The sequence below is a fragment of the Taudactylus pleione genome, unplaced genomic scaffold (assembly GCF_031769625.1).
Source record: "Taudactylus pleione unplaced genomic scaffold, aTauple2 ptg000041l, whole genome shotgun sequence".
Lineage (NCBI taxonomy): Eukaryota > Metazoa > Chordata > Amphibia > Anura > Myobatrachidae > Taudactylus > Taudactylus pleione.
The window spans coordinates 18,078,267-18,099,633 of NW_028284443.1; the positions used below are offsets into that span (position 1 = coordinate 18,078,267).

General features: G+C 42.7%; 1 protein-coding gene across 1 annotated transcript in view; it reads right to left on the reverse strand.

The window, feature by feature from the left end:
* The window catches only part of CFTR (CF transmembrane conductance regulator), a 163,516-nt gene that overhangs the window by 25,378 nt on the left and 116,771 nt on the right, over positions 1–21,367 (reverse strand). The window contains exons 20-23 of the mRNA XM_088457430.1: positions 16,179–16,406; positions 12,904–13,004; positions 7,302–7,544; positions 3,509–3,664 (exon numbers count right to left, since the gene is read on the reverse strand). Of these exons, the coding sequence (XP_088313556.1) occupies positions 3,509–3,664; positions 7,302–7,544; positions 12,904–13,004; positions 16,179–16,406 (728 nt within the window). The remainder of the gene's footprint in view (positions 1–3,508; positions 3,665–7,301; positions 7,545–12,903; positions 13,005–16,178; positions 16,407–21,367) is intronic.

Here is a 21,367-nt window from a genome sequence, read left to right on the forward strand (position 1 = left end):
TACTACCTTTATAAAAAGCTAAATATTTACTTCACTCTTTTTCCATCCTGGTATTATTAAACTCTGCCAAGCCAGTATTGACTTTACTTTTTATGTCCTCAGCATGCTAATGACACAAATACTAACATATATTAATAGTAAACATAATTAAAATCAATTGTGTGCATTCATAATTTACTAATGATGGTAAAACATGCATTAATCTGTTGTAATAGAATGCCTCTGTTTTAAAGTAGGTTTATATTTACAAATACTGTAGTGTGCTCATTTCATATTTAATCATGGAATAGAACAGTAAAAACCTAAGTATAAAACATCTTGGCATCAAAAGACTCAGGACCTCATTCAGAGTCGGTCGCAAGCGCCGATGCGCTCATAACCGACTTGATGGTTTGGCCTGCGTCTGACTTGCCTTCCTCACTGCTTTGTTACAATGTTTGCTTGCCTTTAAGTCACCTGAAATAGTGACTCCTAGATCCCTTTCCTCTTCAGTAGTTTTCAGTATAGTGACATTAATACTATATTTAGCCTTTGGATTTTTGAGACCTAAGTGCATGATCTTGCATTTTTTTGGCATTAAACTGCAGTTGCCACGATCTTGACCATTCCTCTAGTCCACAGGTTCTCAAACTCTGTCCTCAGGACCCCCAAACAGCGCATGTTTTGCAGGTCTCCTCACAGAGGCCCTGATTCAGAGCCGGACGCTCTGACAGAGCGCTCGCTCTGAATCAGGGACGGTCTTTTTTTTTTTTTAGAACGGCCTCCTGGCCGCTCGCATAGCTGTGGGTGACCACCCACAGCTATAGTGAGCGGCCATGATGATGGTCGTAATGGTCAAGACCATCGGGCTTGCAACGAGACCCTTGTGATAGGGTCTCGTGGCCGCAAGCCCCAGAGAGCTTTCAGCTCAAACAAAGCCGAAAGCTCTCCCACTGGCATCACTTATGATGTCAGTGGGGCCGCCCCCAGACGGTAGGCGTTCTCATGGCAACGCCTCTGTCTGGGCAGCCACCCCCCCGGCCCGCCCACCAAAGGGGGCATGCTGTCACTCAACATCGACAGCATGCCCCCTTTGGTACCCGGAGCGACGGATTGCCTGTCACTATTCGGGTCTCGCGCATGCGCACGACGGAGCCGGCTCCGCCGTGCGCATGTGCTCTGGCCCACTATCGACCCGGTTGCGAGCGCTCGGCGCTTGCAACCGGGCCTGAATCAAGCCCAGAATCACAAGTTAAATAATTAGCTCCACCTGTAGATCTTTTAAAATGTGTCAGTGAGTAATGAATACACCTGTGCACCTGCTGGATGACCTGGAATACATGCACTGTGTGGGGTCCTGGAACCGAGTTTGAGAACCACTGCTCTAGTTTACCTAGATCATCAATCATTTGTTTTACCCCTCCTGGTGTGTTTACCCTGTTGCATACCTTTGTGTCATCTGCAAAAAGACATAGTTTTCCTTCAGTACCATTTGCAATGTCACAAATAAAGATATTAAAAAGCACTGGTCCCAGTACAGATCCTTGAGGTACTCCACAGGTAAAATTTCCATCTTGAGACTGCACCCAGTTTACTACAACTCTCTGTTTCCTATCCTGCAGCCATGATCTTATCCATTCAACTATCTTTGTATCCAATCCCATGCTTTCCAGTTTATTTAACAGTTTGCAATGTGGAACAGTGTCAAAAGCCTTACTAAAGTCTAGATAAGCTATATCTCTGCTCCCCCCCCCCTTTATCTATTTCCTTAGTCTGCCAGTCAAAAAGTCAATAAGATTTGTTTGACATGATCTCCCCCCAGTAAATCCATGCTGATTGGGGTCCTGCAAATTGCTGGATTTGAGATAATCTACAACTTGTTTTTCCATAAATTTCCCTACTACTGATATAAGGCTCACTGGTCGGTAGTTGCTTGCCTCTTCCTTGCTTCCACTTTTGTGCAGTGGGACAACGTTTGCTCTTTTCCAGTCCTCTGGAATTACTCCATTAGCTAATGATTGGTTGAATAATTCTGTTAATGGTGTTACCAGGATCCCTTTAAGCTCTTTTAGTATCCTTGGATGTATCCCATCTGGCCCCATTGATTTATCCACTTTCAGTTTTGAGAGTTCTGTTAGGATCTTCTCTGTAAATGTGCTTGTTCCTACCTCATTTTTCTGATTACACCTGCAACTTAACTGTGGCCCCTTTCCCTCTCTCTCTCAGTACTGAATACTGAATGATTATTAAGATGATCAGCTATTACATTGTCTCCCTCAACAAGACTCCCTCTTTCTGTCTTTAGTCTTTTTATTCCACCTTCTTGTTTTTCTCCTTTCACTTATATACTTAAAAAAAGTTTTGCCCCCTTTACCCACTGACTGTGCCATTTTCTCCTCAGCTTTTGCCTTTGCACATCTGATTACTTTCTTAGCCTCCTTCTGTTTTACACGATACACCTCTTTGTCTTCATTATTTTGCGCCTGCTTGTATTTCTTAAAGGCCATCTTTTTTGCTTTCACAATACTTGCTATCTCATTCCCAAACCACACTGGCTTCCTTTTCCTTGTGGTTTTCCTAACCCTTTTGATACAAAGGTCTGTTGCCTTTAATATTGCACTTTTTACATTTTCCTACCTCTCCTGCACTCCTATCAAGTTCCTCCACTCTGCCAAAGATTTGCTTAAACATCTTCCCATGCCTGCAAAATCAGCCTTCCTAAAATCTCACACCTTTGTTTTTGTATGGGGTGAGTCAGTATCTGTCTTTATTCTGAACATACTGCTTGATGATCACTGGACCCCAGGTTTTCACCCACTTTTACATCAGATATTCTGTCTCCATTTGTAAGTATCAAGTCTAATATTGCGTCTTACAGAGTGGGCTCTCTCCACTTCAGCCCTTCAGTTAGAGACAATGCTGCTTTTTAGATATAGAATATTTCTGAGTCCCATAGGGGTCAAAGTATTTAATTGATATATCTATCTTGCTTTGTTTCTTGAATGTAATATGATCTCTAACTTGCCAATTCTTAATTTTAGGATGCCACAAAAGTTTAACCCCTTGTTGTGCATTGTTAAAAAATGTAGAGGTACTATGGGTGGTGAGACCACTTTATATATGATAGATGTGTTTGGCCACTTTGATTTCAATCTGTCTTTCTGTAACTACATTATTTTTATTCAAGAGGAATAAATCTATTTTGTGCTTTAGATTCTTTGTTTTTAATGTATTGTACATGGGTCATAGGGACCATGCATTGTTTGACATTATATGCACACCCATCCACCCTATTATTCTCAGGACATACCCTCATTTCCACAAACAATTATACTGGTGATGCTTTACCAAAGTACAAATTGCTATTTTCTGTTATTTAGTTATAAGGCCACCTATAAGAATGAATGCATCTTTTATGCAACATAAAATATATAAATAAAATATATAACAATTTTACTACATGGATTTGTAAATAAACACATAGTTAATGCACAAAAAGCACAATGTAAAGGAAAACAATCAGTCTTACCTGTGGAACAACTCCAAAAGCTTTTCTCCACTTCTGCAGGGGTAATGACTGCCAAGATACCCCATCAATTTGTATATCCCCTTGGGTTGATAATAATCTCAAAAAAGCAGACAACAGGGTGCTTTTTCCTGAACCAGTTCTTCCTAATAACCCAACCTGGAATGGTAGATATTCAAGATATGAATGCAAAGCATATGTGATAGGGAGTGCTATGTCTCAGAGAGCCTATTGTTTAAGATATATGTGCTCAGACAAACAGAAGCAATGTACAGTAGTTGAATCTTGGGAGTCATTATTATGTGGAAACATTACAAGCATCCATAAGAAAGAATGCTTCTACGGGGGCAATTCCAATGTTTAAGGAGAAAAAAACTATAGTTAGTAATATATGTGAGAAAGAAGGTAATAGGGAACAGTCCCATCAATAAATTTGGAATAAAAAGTATTTACATTAGAAATAGCTTCCAAACAAATGTAATGTTTTCCATTACTATCAACCAGTATTTATATAGTGCCAATATCCTCTGTAGTGTTCTACACAAACTAGGGAAGGGATGGGGGGGTTCATTTCAGCCACAATGTGCACAGAGTACCTCTGCAATGGTCGGTTAAAGGCTACTGTGCAGAGCAGAGCAGCACATAGCAGTGATATCCGGCAGCATATTGCACTGAATTGAATCCCTCCCCTATAGAGTGCCTCTATTCAGAGATGTACAGAAACCCAAGGCTTACGCATAGCACTGATGATTTTAGATCTGTGCATGTGCAGATCTGGGGCTGTGATGTCGCTCGCAGTGCCCCAAACACTACTTTACTGACGTGCTGCTGGTGTTTGGGGGCGGCGACAGGAAGCATTACAGAAAACTAGGGCATGCCGGTCCCGGTTTCTAGGCATGTCGAAGCCAGTAACTGCTTCCTTGGAAACAGCCTGACTGACCCCAGCTGCGTTATTTAACGGCTCATCCTGAGTAACCTGTGGGTTACTCAGATGTCTGATGGTCACACAGTTTATCCCATGCACTATCCACAAACGCAGCAGCAGATCACAGAAGCCGGCAGTAGGTGTCTTAACTCATAATGCCTCCTGCAGCATTTGCATATTTTAGCACAGCTGCTGCATACAAAAACACAGCAGTGTTGCTAACTGCGTCTATCTCTGAACCAGGATCCTTGCTAGAGTTACAATCTATAAGGAAAGGAGAGTGACACCAGGCAGGCATGCCTGGAAGAATAGATCTTTATATAAGGCTAGATCCACATGAACAACATATTTTTCAGGATACATGGTGAGGAGCAGTGTCACTAAATATGCAAATACAATTCCTCACAATACATTTTCCTGCCACCAGATGACCTTGTACAATTGTATTATGCCAGGGGAATGAAAATTATATAAAGTATATGCCACACATGTGCATTGTACTTTATAAATCAAACTGCCCTAGCTTAAATGAATGAACCAGCAACACCTGTGGTCTGACCCGAGGTATTTGCAAAAAGAAAAAGAAAAAACATTTGGTTAAATTGTTCATATATTTAAAAGATTGTCTGTTACTAAAGCTCAGATCGCAGATGTTGCACTAGTGAAAACCATGCCCACTGTGGTTATTTATGGCAAATAAATGTACCAGTCCTGTCCACAGACGGTTGTCCCTAACAACTTTGTCACTTTATTCAATACTCTTCTTTCTTGTATTGAACAAGGCACAGGTAAAGATAGGGTGTGGCAGGCTGGCCAAGAGCCCTGAGTGATGAAGGGGGAGGGGACGCTAACAGGAGAGCATGGGTGTATTGGCTATACGCATGCTCTCAGTAGGTTAATGGTGTAACCAGAATGTCTGAGTTTAATTTTTTCAAATTGTTTTGGGCAAATCCGGGAAGCTAGGCCATTAATGCAAAATGCTATGCGGTAGTGTGGACTGTGGAGTGGAACATTTCTCCTCTCCCATAGCTTGTCAGGCCCCATAGATAACACAGGGAATGGGTAATTAGTGCCTGCCCCCTGTTTAGCAGCTCTGATTATAAGGTGGTCACTGTGATGGTCTATGCACTATATAGCGGTCACTGTAATGTTCTCTACATTATATGGCAGTCACTGAAGTTTTCTGCATTATATGGCTTCCACTGTGATGTGTTCTGTATTATATAGCAGCCACTGTTTTGCTATCTGTATCATAGTGTGGACACTATGATGTTCTGTACATTATATGGCAGTCACTGTGATGCTCTCATCATATGGTGGTCACCATGATGTTCTCTATACTATATGGCAGTCACTGTGATGCTGTCATTATCATATGGTGGTCACTATGATGTTCTCTATACTATATGGCAGTCACTGTGATCCTTACCTTTGAGTCTGGAGACGGTGCAGCCTGCATGCTCCATTTAAAAATTAAGACACACCAGAATAAATGCAGGAGACACTGGCACTTTAATGTAACAGGACTAACATTGGTTTTTGCACTCATTCTACAAACATTTCAGTCTGCATTCAAGTAACATAAAATCCTAGCTTCACCCCTGGAACAAGGATACTGTACTCAGTCATACACTGCTGTTACCTTCATCAAACAACATATGTGCCTCCACTGGTGTATAATGGCTACTTCTCTAGCAACAGGTATTTTAAAAGGTGAAGGGAAAAACTAGAAAGCTGATTTAAGCAGGCCCAAAAGATGTCCTCCCCATCTCCCAGGACACTTCTGTTTTCTCTTCTACCTTCCATGAGTTTCATGGCTACAACCCCTGCCATGACCCATCTTTTTAAAATACAACAAAAAACTGTATGATTAAAGTAATATTTTTTATGTACTGTTGTGCTAGAATGTGTTTGCCAGCAACATCACTACTACCCGCAGGTGTAGGAGCTGATACCCCCATGTGCAGGGCTGATACCCACTCACGTGTAGGGCTGATACCCACTAGGCTTTGCAAATCTGCTACCTGAGCGCTTATGTGGTGTATAATAAATCCCAACCTGATTTTAAGAGCTAGGTCTGGGATCGTGCAAGATCACTAGTGATATTCATGTAATTTGAAATTATAAAACTCTCTACCTGATAAATTAACCTATGAGAGAAATTCGAGAATTTACTGTGTTGGGCTTTTACATTTAAAATGAGATGTCCTGTTTACAATCATTGGCCAGTTATATAATCTCCATTAAACAATTGTCATGTGCATGCAGACACAGCAGCCATTTATCTCTGTAGAAGATGATGCCCAGTGCCCACAGTCTTCTGAGAACTCAATTCAATCACAGTCACATTCAAGTGCAACTGTGGAGCAATGTATAAGGTTTCCCCATATATATTGGATCTAGTAGAGACAACTCCTATAGAACCAACATATATTAAATAATTAAGGGCTGGCAGCACATCCATCTAACAGACCAAGCTCTCATTAAAAAATTAATTAATTAAATTAAAAAAAACAATATCAAATAAAAAAGTGGAAATTAATGTACACATCTTTTATTTATAATCCTGTCACAGGTTCAAATGTAAAATAAACTTATTTCATATTGTTACATATTTCATATTGTTACATTGTTCATACAGTAAAAGTAGCTTTTTCTTTCTTAGATAAATTAATGATAAATTAATGAGCTTGCACTAATTGTGTAAGAGTTAGAAATAGTAGCATGATGAAAATTTCTCCTTCAATTTTCTTTATTTAATAGCCTCTCCTGTGAATAATCTAACATTAAAATGAGTAAACTAACAAAAAATCTCTATGCAAATTGGACCTTTACTTTAATAAATTGAATTTGGTATTGTATTGTTCTTACCCTCTGACCAGGATTGATCAAGAATGAGATATTTTCCAAAACAGCATGACCTCCTTCCACGTACTTTGCAGAAAGGTCTTTCACAGACATCTGACCACCGGATGGCCAGTCTCTGTCTTTCTTTGTATAGTCATTCTCAATGATAAGGACCTCTGACAGTTTATTATCTTTCTTGCTATTATTCTGGCTCATGTCTTCTCTTGGGAAATCAATAAATTTAAATATTCTACTAACAGAGCGCATCTACAACAAGGGAAATCACATTTGAGTATTACAACAATTATCTACAACATAGAACTTAAGTCTCTTTACCACATTTCCAACAAAGTCCCAGGTCTGACCCGGGATTTGGAACACAGTTCCAAACTGGGTCAGACCCCTTTTCCACCTCAATGCCAATCTGGGTTATTCCCGGACTGGTGCCATTCACACTGCACACAAGGGTAGTGCCAGCAAAATTCTCTTTAATTGCCATACAGATATTTATTACCCCATGACATTTGTTGGATAACATGCCACAGCCATGTAAAATCAGCCTTACATTGGTTTAATTATGTTTTAAAACTGCTCATATCTAATTTGGTTATTTAAACTGGTTGCCCAATATAGCTGTTTTTAACCAAAAATGCCCAACATTGCTAAATGTGTGGCCATAAATCAGTTTGTCTTATGAAAATTTATTTGGGCTAGATGGAACTTTATATGCGCAGGAGATATAATTCTGACTGGGCACTGGGGCTGATACATTGAAAAATGAGTCACAGACCCAGCTGTTGTTGGCATTTCATTGGACTACCAGATTTGTCACTGTGGGGCCAGGGTCAAGTACATGCTTATACACACATATACTGTATCTAGTTTATTTGATCACTATAAGATGATTCTGTAACCTTTTGCATCTGAAACATTTTATTAAGTGAAATAAAAGTTATAATAAAAGGTATGTAATAATAAGTGATGTCATATAATTGGAGAGGAAACACCAACTTTATCATCAAAACCAAAATGGAAAGCTAGATTAAGGGCTCATAATGTCAGAGCTATATTTTTGAGTCCTCACACAATTTTTAAATGTTAACAAAGGATATGCTGCCAGTTTATTTGAACAGTACTTGCCCCCCTAAAATTAAATGACAGTGTGACAAGGTGGCAGAGTACGACTGAAGACACTTACCTGTTCATTTACCTACCTGTTCCTGGAGTCCGGAGCTGGAACCACAGGATTTTCTGTCATGGTGGAGGTTGCATTCATTGAGATTCAAGCTCCACCAATGGCTCATCGCGGTTTCAAATTTGGCGCCAACCCTAAGCCAACTGTGACTCAAGGATGGTCAACCAATAAGGAGCTGCCACAGCCAATAATGGCTTGCTGCATCATAGCTCCGCCCTCTCACTGCATCTTATATTAGATGCCACAGGGGCAGCCGGTTCAGTTCAATGGTGGCGAGACAGAAAAAAGGAATTCCAGAGAAGAAGAGCTCCAATGGCTCGCTCATGCCAGAAGACCGCATGGGCAAAAAGAGAAGTCCCAGTAGTCGGCGAGAGTCAAGACTGAAGCTGTGGACGGGATTGGCCTACAGCGGTGGGAAGCAAATGAGCTTTATGAAGCTCCCCACAGCAGCCTTTCCCTCCACTACTGGTAGGCAGCCTTGGGCCACTGTGACTTACAATACTGTGCAAATGTTTTAGGCAGGTGTTGAAAAAAATGCTGCAAGATAAGAATGCTTTCAAAAATAGAAGTGTTAATAGTTTATTTTTATCAATTAAAAAAATGTAAAGTGAATGAACACAAGAGAAATCTAAATCAAATCAATATTTGGTGTGACCACCCTTTCTTCTAAACAGCATCTATTCTTCTAGGTACACTTGCACACAGTTTTGAAGGAACTCGGCAGGGAGGTTGTTCCAAACAAGAACTAACCACAGATCTTCAGTGCATTTAGGCTTGCTCAAATTTTTCCTGTCTCTTCATTTAAACCCAGTCACACAATGGAGATCAGGGCCATATAATCACTTCCAGAACTTCTTGTTCTTCTTTACGCTGAAGATAGTTCTTGGCTGCATGTTTGGGGTTGTTTTCCTGCTGCAGAATAAATTTGGAGCCAATCAGACGCCTCCGTGATGGTTTTGCATGGCGGATAAGTACCTGCCTGCATTTCTCAGCATTAAAGACACCAAGAAACGAGCAACGTTGAGAACCATAGACGCAGTGGTCAGCCAAGGAAACTTAGTGCATCAGATGAAAGACATCATGTTTACTTCTCTTTGAAATTGGAAGATGTCCAACAGTGCCATCAGCTCAGAACTGTCAAAAAGCAGTGGGACCCAGTTACACCAATCTATTGTTCAGAGAAGTCTGTCCAGAAGTGGTCTTCATAGAAGAATTGCAGCCACAAAGCCATACCTTCGAGGAAACAAGGGCAAGCAACTTAACTATGCACGAAAACATTAGGAACTGGGGTGCAGAAAAATGTCAGCAGGTGCTCTGAACTTATGAGTCAAAATTTTAAATATTTGGCTGTAACAGAAGGCAGTTTGTCTGCAGGCAACAGTGAAGCATGGTGGAGGTTCCTTGCAAGTTTGGGGCTGCATTTCAGCAAATGGAGTTGGGGATTTGGCCAAGATTAATGGTGTCCTCAATGCTGAGAAATACAGGCAGGTACTTATCCATCATGCAATACCATCAGGGAAGCGTCTAATTGGCTCCAGATTTATTCTGCAGCAGGACAACGACCCCAAACTTACAGCCAATGTCATTAAGAACTATCTTCAGTGTAAAGAAGAACAAGGAGTCCTGGAAGGGATGATATGACCCCCACAGAGCCCTGATCTCAACATTGAGTCTGTCACAAAACGGATTATGGATGCTACCCGTATTCAGGGAATTGGCTAGACCTATTCCTTAGGCGCAGAGTCTAATGTGCCGGCGGTTTTCACCAGGGACCCTTGCAAGAAGGTATGGACTTGGCTGCATCCGACACACAGGTCGCGGCCCTCAGGTTAGGTTTCCCTATACAGGTGCTGGCGAACTTGGTTGGAATGCAGGAGACTTTAGCGTAGTCGACTAGCCGGGTCAGGACCAAACAGACGAGACGGTACCAAGGAGCAGACATAAATGGGTCACAGGGAATAGCCGAGGTCAGATACAGATATCAACGCAGAACCAGGGGTCAGGCAGAATCGGAGTCACGAACAAGCCAAGGTCAGTACAAATAGTCAGGATATGCTCAGGAACGCTGGAGTATGGTAATGGAGTGCTCCCAGGAACTTCCTTATATAGGTCAGAGTTCAAACCCAGCCCCAATCAATACTCCCTAATCTTGCGCCTGCCCCTTTAAATCCTATGCGGAGCGCCGTGCGCGCTCCTATGGGAGCCACAGCCGCCTGCACACAGCCACTATACTGTACTTGTAATTCCCCTATAAAACCAGGCATTCTGTTATTAGACCCGAGGCACTGTAATCAGGCACTAGGCCTGTGCCCTAGACCACCAGGGATCTGGGCATTAGGCCCGAGACATAGATTACCAGGCATTGAGCCATGTCTCTCCTATATCTTCGGGCATTAGGCCCATGACAACTAGCCCCTTTTAGGGTGTGGAGGGCTTTCTGGGGGGTTGTTTTCCCGCCAAAAGCATTTTTCCCACCAAAACAAAACCCTGAAAAACCCATTCAGGAAAAGGGCAATAGGTAATCCAGAAAAGTTGGTGTGTGTGTGTGTGTGTGTACATGTAACCCAAAAGATGAAGGATAAATATATAGGATAATATGTTCTAATAAAAACATGCACATAAACAATAAATATAAAAAATACACTTTCAGTGGATTTGTCCCACAGTGGTAAGAATTAAGCAAATTACCAGAATGTTCTCAAAGAACTGTGGAGCTGATTCAGACTTGCTTGCTAGGATGCGAACACTTGTCGCTGCCCGATATTTGCACTCTGCACATGCATCGTAATGTGCGTGCGCGAACCACTGCGAAAGATCGGGAAGCGCTCGCTCACTCAGCATAGACAGTTGAGTCAGTGACAGGAGAGGCTGTTTGTGGGTGGTAACAGGGGCAGGCCATTTGAAACGGGGGAGTGACGGTGCAAACGCAGGCGTGCCTGAGTGTTTCAACGCCATTTCAGAGGCATGCATAATTAACAGGCAGCGTCATAGTACATGTCACCTGGTTGTATTTCACCGTGAAGTGATCGTAGTGCTTGCGGAAAGGTATAATCAATCTCAAGCGCTGCGAGCACATCCGATAGTGCTCGATGTACCAATGTTTTCATGCACTTCCAGGAGATGATGTGCGCAAGTGGGCGTCTTAAGACTGGCTGGTGGGCATCTGCATATACAAAGTGATCGCACGCCAAGACATAGTGGGTGTGCTAATGCCTTGCCGTGCATTCGCCTTCCTTGCGGGGCGTGCAATGGATTTGCATACGCTGGGAGCTAGCGAAAGCGTCTAGTGGTCAGGTCTGAATGAGCTCCTGTATGTCAAGCAGCTTTTATAGGTAATGTGAGAGAGGCATATGGAGTCTCCTCCTGGTCATGCCTTATATCACCACCATATTGTTCTCCTCTACCACCAGTGGATTGTCCACCTGCGCTGATGTGCTTTGGGGACAAAATATGGCCCAGGAGAAGTGAAGTAAATAAGAGATGGGATTGCAGAGGTGTCTTTGGAGACAAGTCCTCAGGAGGTGCCCACTTGTTTAAAATTTCTTGGGTTCCAACCCATAGGCTCCTGTTTTAAAAGTGTGCACAGAGTATACATTTTTGTTTTAAGGGCCAGTGGGCCTTACACAGTGGTGTAAGGTTGTAGTTTCCATCTAGTGCATAAGAACCTATAAGTGAAACTTGGGATCTGAGGCCACCAGTGCCAATGATGATCTTCCATTCTACCCCAAGGAGGGATACTTGTTTAAGCACGGAGTTCCTACTAAATGCAATAGAGGCCTTCCTGATCCCTTGTCTTGTTCTTTTTTTATTACTAGGTCCATTCTGCATCTGTCATCCATACCACGTCAAACTGAAAGACATACTTGCCGACAATCTGGCTGCCTCTTCCGGGAGTAGTCAGCCAGCTCGGCACAGCGGTGGGGGGAGAAGGGGGCGTGACTCATTTTCAGGGGTGGAACAGGGGCGTGGCCGCATGATCACATCATTGTAGCCCCACCCCCGCTACACAACGCAAATATTATCAGCATTGTGTAACCGCGGGCGGGGCCACGATGATGCAATTCAGCGCAATTTGCGTCATCAGCTCCTCCGACCCAGCCACTTTGACCAGGTAAGAGGTGACGCCGGTGGGGGGGTGAGCAGACACATGCGGAGGGTGAGGGCGGGCTGCACTGGCCGGGCGACACCCGACTCTCGGGAGGCTCACGACCATTTCGGGAGGGTAGGCAAGTATGCTGAAGGATTATCCTTGTTAGGGACTCTGATAAAGCAACATCTAATTGAGCATCTAAGAGGTCCACCCCTACCATCTCCCTTACAACAATTCTTACATTTGTAGGCAAATTGCACATTGACCATGTCTAGATCCATTTATCAAGGTTTATAAAGTTTTACCTAGGAGTATAAACTGAAGTATACATTCTTACTCACCAGACTATCCACATCAATACTCGAGTTTACAGCCCACTGCAAGGTATTCATGATATTCATGGCTAGTGTCAAAACTATCCCAACTTTTTCTTTACCAGCACCTGAGTGTTATGAGGAGACTGACATCAGATTTAAATGAAAAAGTCTACACATATTTTCTGAATTGACAATACAAGTTTAAGTGTGTACAATACATGCATGGTCACTGGGTGGCCATTTTATATTTCAAATGATGGTGGAAGTAGATGCGGCAGGCTACAAGCCTTTGACCATGCACTTAATGTGTTTAAAAAAAAAACATTTCTAGTTCAGTTAAAAAATGTTTTGCTATTTTAGGGTTTTACATTTGCAGTGCATGCACACACTGCAATGCATCTTTTCATTTTGTTGGGACGGGACGCAAGCTAATAGCATGCATGTGTCATTTTACTCTAAATTGTATTGCGATGACTCAAGTCACAAATATCTTTCCATTAAATATTTTACAGGTAATATATATATATATATATATATATATATATACACACATACACACATATATATATATATACACACACACACACACACATATAGGATTCAGTATAATTTACATGGCCGGCAGTTCAAATCCCGACAGCGGCAACCCGACAAGGATGAAAATCCTGATCGTCCCAAGGGAAGTATTCACTAAAATATTCTCCCCCTAACCCTCCCTTAGGGGTGCCTAACCCTAACCTCTCCCCTAAGTGCCTAACCCTAACCCCCCCTCTAAGTGCCTAAACCTAACCCCCCCTTCCCCGACGCCTAAACCTAAGTCCCCCGGGGGGGGTGCCCAACCCTAACCTCCCCCCGGGGGTGCCTAACCCTAACCCCCCCTTCCCCTAGCCTAAACCTAACCTCCCAGGTGGGTGCCTAATCCTAAATCCCCCCGAGAACCCTAAACCTAACCCCCCCGCGGCTGTCTGCGCCCGTCGCCCGGCTTACCTTCGATCGGTAAGCCGGGTGTTGGTCTTCCAGCGTAGGGAAAATGACAGGCGTCGGGATTTCAACGCCTGTCATTAAACCCTTGCCACGATTATACAGTCAGGAAGCCGGCGGTCGGAATTTCGTCCAGCGGCTTCCAGACTGTTTCTCATATATATAGTGATTTTCTCTATGGGTGCTGTCCTTGGGCAAATGATTCCTTCCTTCATTAGGATATGTTTGATAATTATGTATGGTTTAGGGGTATCTAAATAAAAGAACCACTTGATATTGTCTTAAAGGGTAACTGCCATTTATGTTATATTTTTTTGACACTCTTTCCTTGGAGATGAACAGATCAGTTGTTGTTCAGCCCCCGCGAGAACCACTGTTTTGAAAAAATAATTTCTAGCAAGAGAAATCTTGCTAAAAATGAATCCACATACACCTATCCTCATATAACCCCATTTAGCACAACTCAGACTTTGCACCATAACACTAATCTTAAGTACCTAGTACACTTATATAAGATGGAAAATTGGGGAAAAAGTAGCACGATAACGGAAAAAGTACACAATCTAGGGTACTGTACAAAGGCAAAAGACAAGTCCAATACCAGTGACCTGCACTTCGCATCGTTATGCTTTACCTGTGGATTTATGCCAATTCCTTTGTGACAAAAATTTAATCCTAAGTATGTAGTACACAATGTCAGATTGGGACACAAAGGGCTCATGGGGGGCTGATGTTGTAGGAACCATGCCAGCCACCAGTCCATGGTCCTGCTGCACCAAGTTACTGGCCAGAGTAATAGAGTAACAACATAATACACCAGTGTATGGTTTGGAACCTGACCCATTGGGTGGTATTCAATTGTTATAGCGCGCCTGTTCTCCCGTCTAAAGTGACAGGAGATCGCGGAACGCTATTCAATTGTTGCAGTTTTTGCGCTGATCGTGCCCAAAGTGGTCGGGTTTAGCCGTGTAAAGCAGCTACCCCCGACCAAAGTGCCTGGCGCGACCACAAAAAGTGATGTTTGGGCGCCCAAACATGTCACTTTTCACCCATTTCAGCTTGCACCAAGCTGGGGCTGCGAGCTGAAATGGTGTGCAAGCAGCTGATCGCGCCTGACAGGAGAAATAATTGAATAGCTCCTGTTGGGTGCGTACAGGTGTGTAACAATTGAATACCGCCCTTAAAGTAGGCAGAGGGGCATTCAGGCAGTGGGGCCCTTCAGGGATTTCCCCTGACTCTCTGCGGGCCAGTCCAGTGCTACTAACTATATGCAAACTAAGATGCAAAATTGAGAAAAAGTAGCAAAATTAAGGAAAAAGTGCACAGCATGGGAAGTGTGCCAGGAGTCTTGTGCCATATGGTGCAAAACGGACAGGTGTATGAGGAAGTCTGTTAGTAGCTTTGTCAGATTGATTTAGCCCATGTGCAAAACTAATGTGACAGTTCATCTATAAATCTATGTGATTTTACATAAAAGCCACATTGAAGATACACACACTTCAACTATATATACAGCATACGTAGCTGCTCAATCTCCTCTAATCTATACGAGCCACAGATATTATAGATTGTAGGAAAGAGATACAAGACTGAAAGCACTTATGGGGCCTGATTCAGAGATGGACGCTGCTGCATTCGCTCTTATGCCTGTTTCCAGAATCGCAGCTGTGATAATATGCAATTGCTGGTATCAGCCCTTCCCCTGGTGTACAAGTGTGTGTCTGAATGTGCACTCTGTGTCTCTACACACTAATACTGCTGGTGATTCTTTAGATGCCACCATCATAGCACCATCACTTGCATTATCGCCACTTGCAGAGACCGGCAGCCGCATAGGTGGGAGATACAGAGACGGGGCTACAATTCTGAGTGGGGGAGTGTCTGAGTTGAAATACAGCGGCGGGGACAGACACAGTGAGCAAATCCTTATGTATCTCCTCAGCTGTAGGGGGAAAAGTATCACTTTTCCGAAAAACTGACTCCGCAGCATTTCGGAAATGATACTTTTGTTAGTGAGGCATGATGAAAGGTTTATTAAACTCGCAGCAAGTTTAAAACATAATTATCACTAGTGGTAATTATGTAATGATGAATAGACCCGCAAGTGTGCAAAACTATCTTATGTGTTTCAGTTTTAGAACTTCATCAGGGATGAACCCGGTTTCAGATGTCTATCCATCTTTTACTTATGATTTTAGCTTCACAATAGTTTGTTCTAGATAGATAGATAGATAGATAGAACATAATTTCTGCTAAATAACACAAAGTGCTAGCTGCATTTTTATGAGAGGCTCAGTAAAGACTAGATCCTGGTGTACCTGATGTTGCAATCGAGATAAACGCAACAGCGCAGAAGAAGATGACGAAGATCATTTCGATAGTCATTTGGAACCATCGCAGTGTAGACAAATAGAGGAACCAGTTTGCGGTATGTACATTCAGTGCCTTGTGAAAAAGGGTTTCAAAATATGGCTGCCTGCCAAAGGCTCTTAGTGTCCACAAACCCTTTAAACTGGTTATCAGATGAGCAAAAATCGGGCTACGGGCTGTCAGAAGAAGAGAAATCTATTCACAAACATATTCAAGATTACATGATAAATAATAATAATAAAAAATAAAAAAACACTCAGTTGTTATTTAAAAAATAAACCAAAATCATCTAGTTGTTCCAAATTCAAATAAAGAATACTTTTAAACATGTCAGTACTAATAAAATAATGCTATGTACTGTACTACAAACACTTGATGCAGCAATTAACACTTTATTTACATTCTGTTCTCTTCCCATTTTAAAGTTTTCATAGAGCAAGGAGATAAACCAAAGGGAGTAGCTTTCCATGTGATAAAGGGGATTATCACTGTAAATACAGTAAAATAATCCAATAATGCATGGGACAAATACGGATTATGTATGAATATGAAATAGGGATCAAGATGTGCAAACTAGATGGGTGACTTGGTTCTTTTCTATCATCATACTTTAAATACCCTTGTCCCTCATTGAAACCAAACAAGCATAATGACCAGTTTGACACCTGCAGGCTACGGGACATGCCATGTGGGCACTACCAGACTGAAGAGCAGGCTCAATACGTAATTAATATGGATAGAAGTGAATAGTTATGTTTTAGCAACTAAATATGTTTCAATAACATTTACACACCACTTACATTACATATTGAAAACAATTTATATCGCTATGCAATCAGTTAGAGAAGTGGTTAATTTAAAGTATACGTATAAAACATGCAGTACAGTATGTCTGTCTATGACAAGTTTTCTTTCACCTTGACTGTCTATTAGTGATTATCCCAATTTTACTGTGGTGTAGATTTTTTTTTTACTGTACTTGACCCCTTTCAAACTTGGAATCCAGGATCTTTTCCACAATATATTCACGATGGACTTGCACTACAACTGAAGAAGGTCTACTAGGATGCCAGACTCTGAATTTCCTGGAAATAACTGCTGGTTTCAAGGGAGAACAGTGGAAGGTATTATTGATCTTGAGAGTCTTGGATAACTTCAGATGGAAGGCGACAGGATTGATGCATCTGGTAATCCGGAACTGACCAATATACCTTGGACCCAACTTCTGTGAAGGCTGATGCAACTTGATGTTTCCAGTCGAAAGCCAAACTAGATCACCCACTTTGAAATTACAAGGTTTTCAATGTTTGTCAGAAGTCGTCTTAGAACAAAAGGAAGCCTACTGAAGAGAATTGTGCACCTTTCTCCAAAAGGTCTTGAGACGGGAAATAGTATTAGATGTATCAGACTCCTTGGACAAGTTCATTTAGAAATATAACATCGGAGATACTTTTCAAGGGACTGCTTAACTCGTTCAGAGGCTGACATTGATGTTCAAGACGGAGAAGAACGACTTCCAGAAGCGACCTCTATCCAAAACAATGTCTTGTGGCAGACCATACAACCTAAAGATATGTTGAATGAACAGCATGGCCAGTTCTTTCGTAGAGGGCAATTTGGGTAATGGAATGAAATGGGCCATCTTGCTAAAACAATCCTCCACTGCCCACATATTGTTACATTTGGAGGATACCTGAAGGTCCACAATAAAATCCATGGAAATATGCGATCATGGTGTGTAAGGAATAGAGAGTGGTAAAAGATGGCTGGCAGACGGAGTACAAGGAGTCTTGCTCTTGGCACAGGTTTCACTGTCTTGCATGAATTCTTTGACATCCTGTGTAATAGAAGGCCACCAAACTGAACAGGATAACAATTCAAGGGTCTTGAAGACACCTGGATGTCTTGAAGTCCTCTTGGCATAAGTCGATTATGACTGCACCTAAATTTTTCAGGAATGAATAGAAGCCCTGAAGGAATTTCAGAAGGGTGCCTGAGCCTGCATGGACTGAGTTTGTACTGCCAAATCCTGAGCATGAATGTGAGTATTAGAAATTATCATAATTTCAGTGGATGTAGCGTGTTGTACCAGCAAGAAACTACGGGACAAGGCATAAGCCTTCACATTCTTTGACCCAGATCTAAAGGTAATTATGAAGTTAAAATGGGTGAAGAATAATGCCCAATGAGCCTGTCTTGAATTTAATCTCTTAGCTGATTCAATATAAGACACATTTTTATGGTCCATATATATAGTGACCCGATGCTTAATTCCTTCTAACCAGTCTCTTGAGTCCTCGAAAGCCCACTTTGGCCCTCATTCAGAGCCGTACGCTCTGAGCAGAGCGCACGCTCTGAATGAGGGCCGCCCTCCATAAAAATGGAGCGTCCTCCTGGACGCTCGTACAGCTGTGGGTCACCACCCACAGCCTATACGAGCGTGCAGTTTGATGGCCGGGATGGTCGTGACCATCGCGACCATCGAAACTGCGAGCCGGAGCCTGCGGTTGAGGTTTTCAACCGCAAGCCCCGGAGTGATTTTGGCTCTATCAGAGTCAAAATCACTCCCACTGACATCACTAGTGATGTCAGTGGGCCGGCTTCTGACGGGAGGCGTTCCCGTGGGAACGCCCCCGTCAGGGAGGCACACCCCCGGCACGCCCACCAAAGGGGGCGTGCTGTCAATCAACATCGACAGCACGCCCCCTTTGATCAGACACAACGAGCGAAGGACTTTCCTTCGCTCGTCGCGTCTGGCGCATGCGCACGACGAAGCTCCCTCCGTCGTGCGCATGCTCAGTGCAGACCATCGACCCACTTGCGAGCGGACAGCAGCTTGCGAGTGGGTCTGAATCAGGGCCTTTATTGCCAGAAGTTCTTGGTTACCCACATCATAATTGATCTCCGCAGATGAGAACTTGCGAGAGAAGAAGGCTCATGGGTGAAGTTCAGTGTTCTGAGGATCTCTCTGGGACAGTATGGCCCCAACTCCTACCTCTGAGGCATCCACTTCAACCAGAAATGGAAGGTCTGGATTGGGGTGACAGAACTGGTACTGAAACAAAGGCCTGTTTTAGGATCTCAAAGCCTTGGATATCTGAAGGCAACCAATGAGAAGCATGTGCTCCTTTCTTGGTTAATTCAACTATAGGCAGTGACTATGGTGGAGAAGGATCGAATGAACCTTCAATAATAATTTGCATACCCTAAAAAGCACTGTATCACCTTTAGGGTAGATGGATGGACCCAATCCAGAATGGCTTGAACCTTGGTGGGGTCCATAGAAAAGCCTTTAAGGGAGATGCTATATCCCAAAAAAGAGATCTTGTCCACCTCGAATCCACACTTCTCCAATTTAGCATAGAGCTGATGTTCTCAAAGATTCTGGTGTACCTGCTTTACATGATGGTGATGCATATCCAGTGATTGTGAACAAATCAAGATGTCATCCAGGTACACGACAACAAATCTTCCAAGAAAATCCCAGAAAACTTTGTAAATTAAATCTTGAAAGACAGCAGAAGTATTGGACAGCCCAAAGGGCATGACAAGATATTTGTAGTGCCTTGAAAGCATATTAAATGCCATCTTCCATTCATCATCCTCTTTTATTCCCACCAAATTATAGGCTCTCCGCAAGTTGATTTTAGAAAAAATAGTTGCCTCTCTTAACTGGTCAAACAGGACAGATATTAAAGGCAGCGGATATCAGTTTTTGATCGTGACCTTGTTAAAGCCTTTATTATTGATGCAGGGGTAAAGCGAGCAATCTTTCTTCTGGCCAAAAAAGAATCCCGCTCCTACTGGTGAATGAATCCTTTGGCAAGATTCTCCTGAATGTAGATTCTCTCCATAGCTTTGGTCTCGGAAATGGAAAGAGTATAAACTTCCTTTTGAAAAATTGGAACCAGAAAACATATTGATTGCACAGTCGTAAGGCTGATGCGGGGGAAAAGTGTCTGCTTTCTTCTTACAGAAAACATCCAGGAATACATGGTACAGAGCTGGTATTTCTGCTGAAATGGATTGCAGGACTCAAAGAGGAAGGGACAAACATTTGGCACTACATCCTGTACCTAAACGAAGGATCTCGCCTGTAGTCCAGTCCAGTACAGTCTTGTGATCCCTGAGCCATGGTAGGCCCAAAACAATTGGAGCCATAGGACACAAGTAAATAGAAGGAAAGATCATCCAAATGTAAAGCACCTATGGAGCCTCGAAGGGGAGGTGTCTGAACGTTCACTTGCCCATTCAAGAGAGGGCTTCCATCAAGGCCACAAATAGAAACTGGACAAGCTAAATCTCTACTTAGGAAGGCCTAAGGATTTGCAAAAGGCGAGGTTCATAAAATTTCCTGATGCTCCTCTGTCCAAAAAGGACAGTCACAGTCTCCCAGTCTCCATACCATTGAAACTAATCAAAACTGGAATCAAATGAATTTTGGGGAGAAATAGTTGACAGACCTAAGTGAATTTCTCTGTACTCACCTAGGCCTTGTCTTTTCCCACTTTCTGAGGGCAAAAGTTCACCAGATGTCCCTTTCCACTGCAATAAAGGCACAGATTGAGGGTTCGTCTCCTAAGTTTTTTCTCGGCTGACAGGCAGAACGCCCCAATATGCATGGGCTCTTCTGGCTCCAAGATGGGTTCGGCAATGGGCAAACAGGGGGCCCAAGTTAGCAGTTCTTTCTCCAATCTTTATTCTCCAATTTGCCTGTCAATTCTTATGGCCAACTGCATAAGACTGTCTAAGGAATCTGGTGTGGGATATTGGACCCAATAGTCCTTAATCTGTTTGGTGAGACCTAGGTGAAATTGACTCCATATAACCGAATCATTCCAGCCACAATCGTTTGGCCCACCTTCTGAACTCAGTACAATATTCCTCAGCGGAGTGCCGCCCCTGTTTGAGTAAGTGTAGATGAGCGTCTACTAAAGTTTTCCTGTCAGGGTCATCGTACAGAACTCAGAGAGCATTAAAGAAGGCATCAACAGACTGTAAAGCCTGATTTTGTAAGCCAAAAGCCCAAGTCTGTGGGTCGCCATTCCAGGAGAGAAATAATTATTCCTACTCTCTGGGACTTCAATCCTGAAGACAAAGGCCTGAGATTGAAATAAAGATTGCAGCTCTCCCGAAA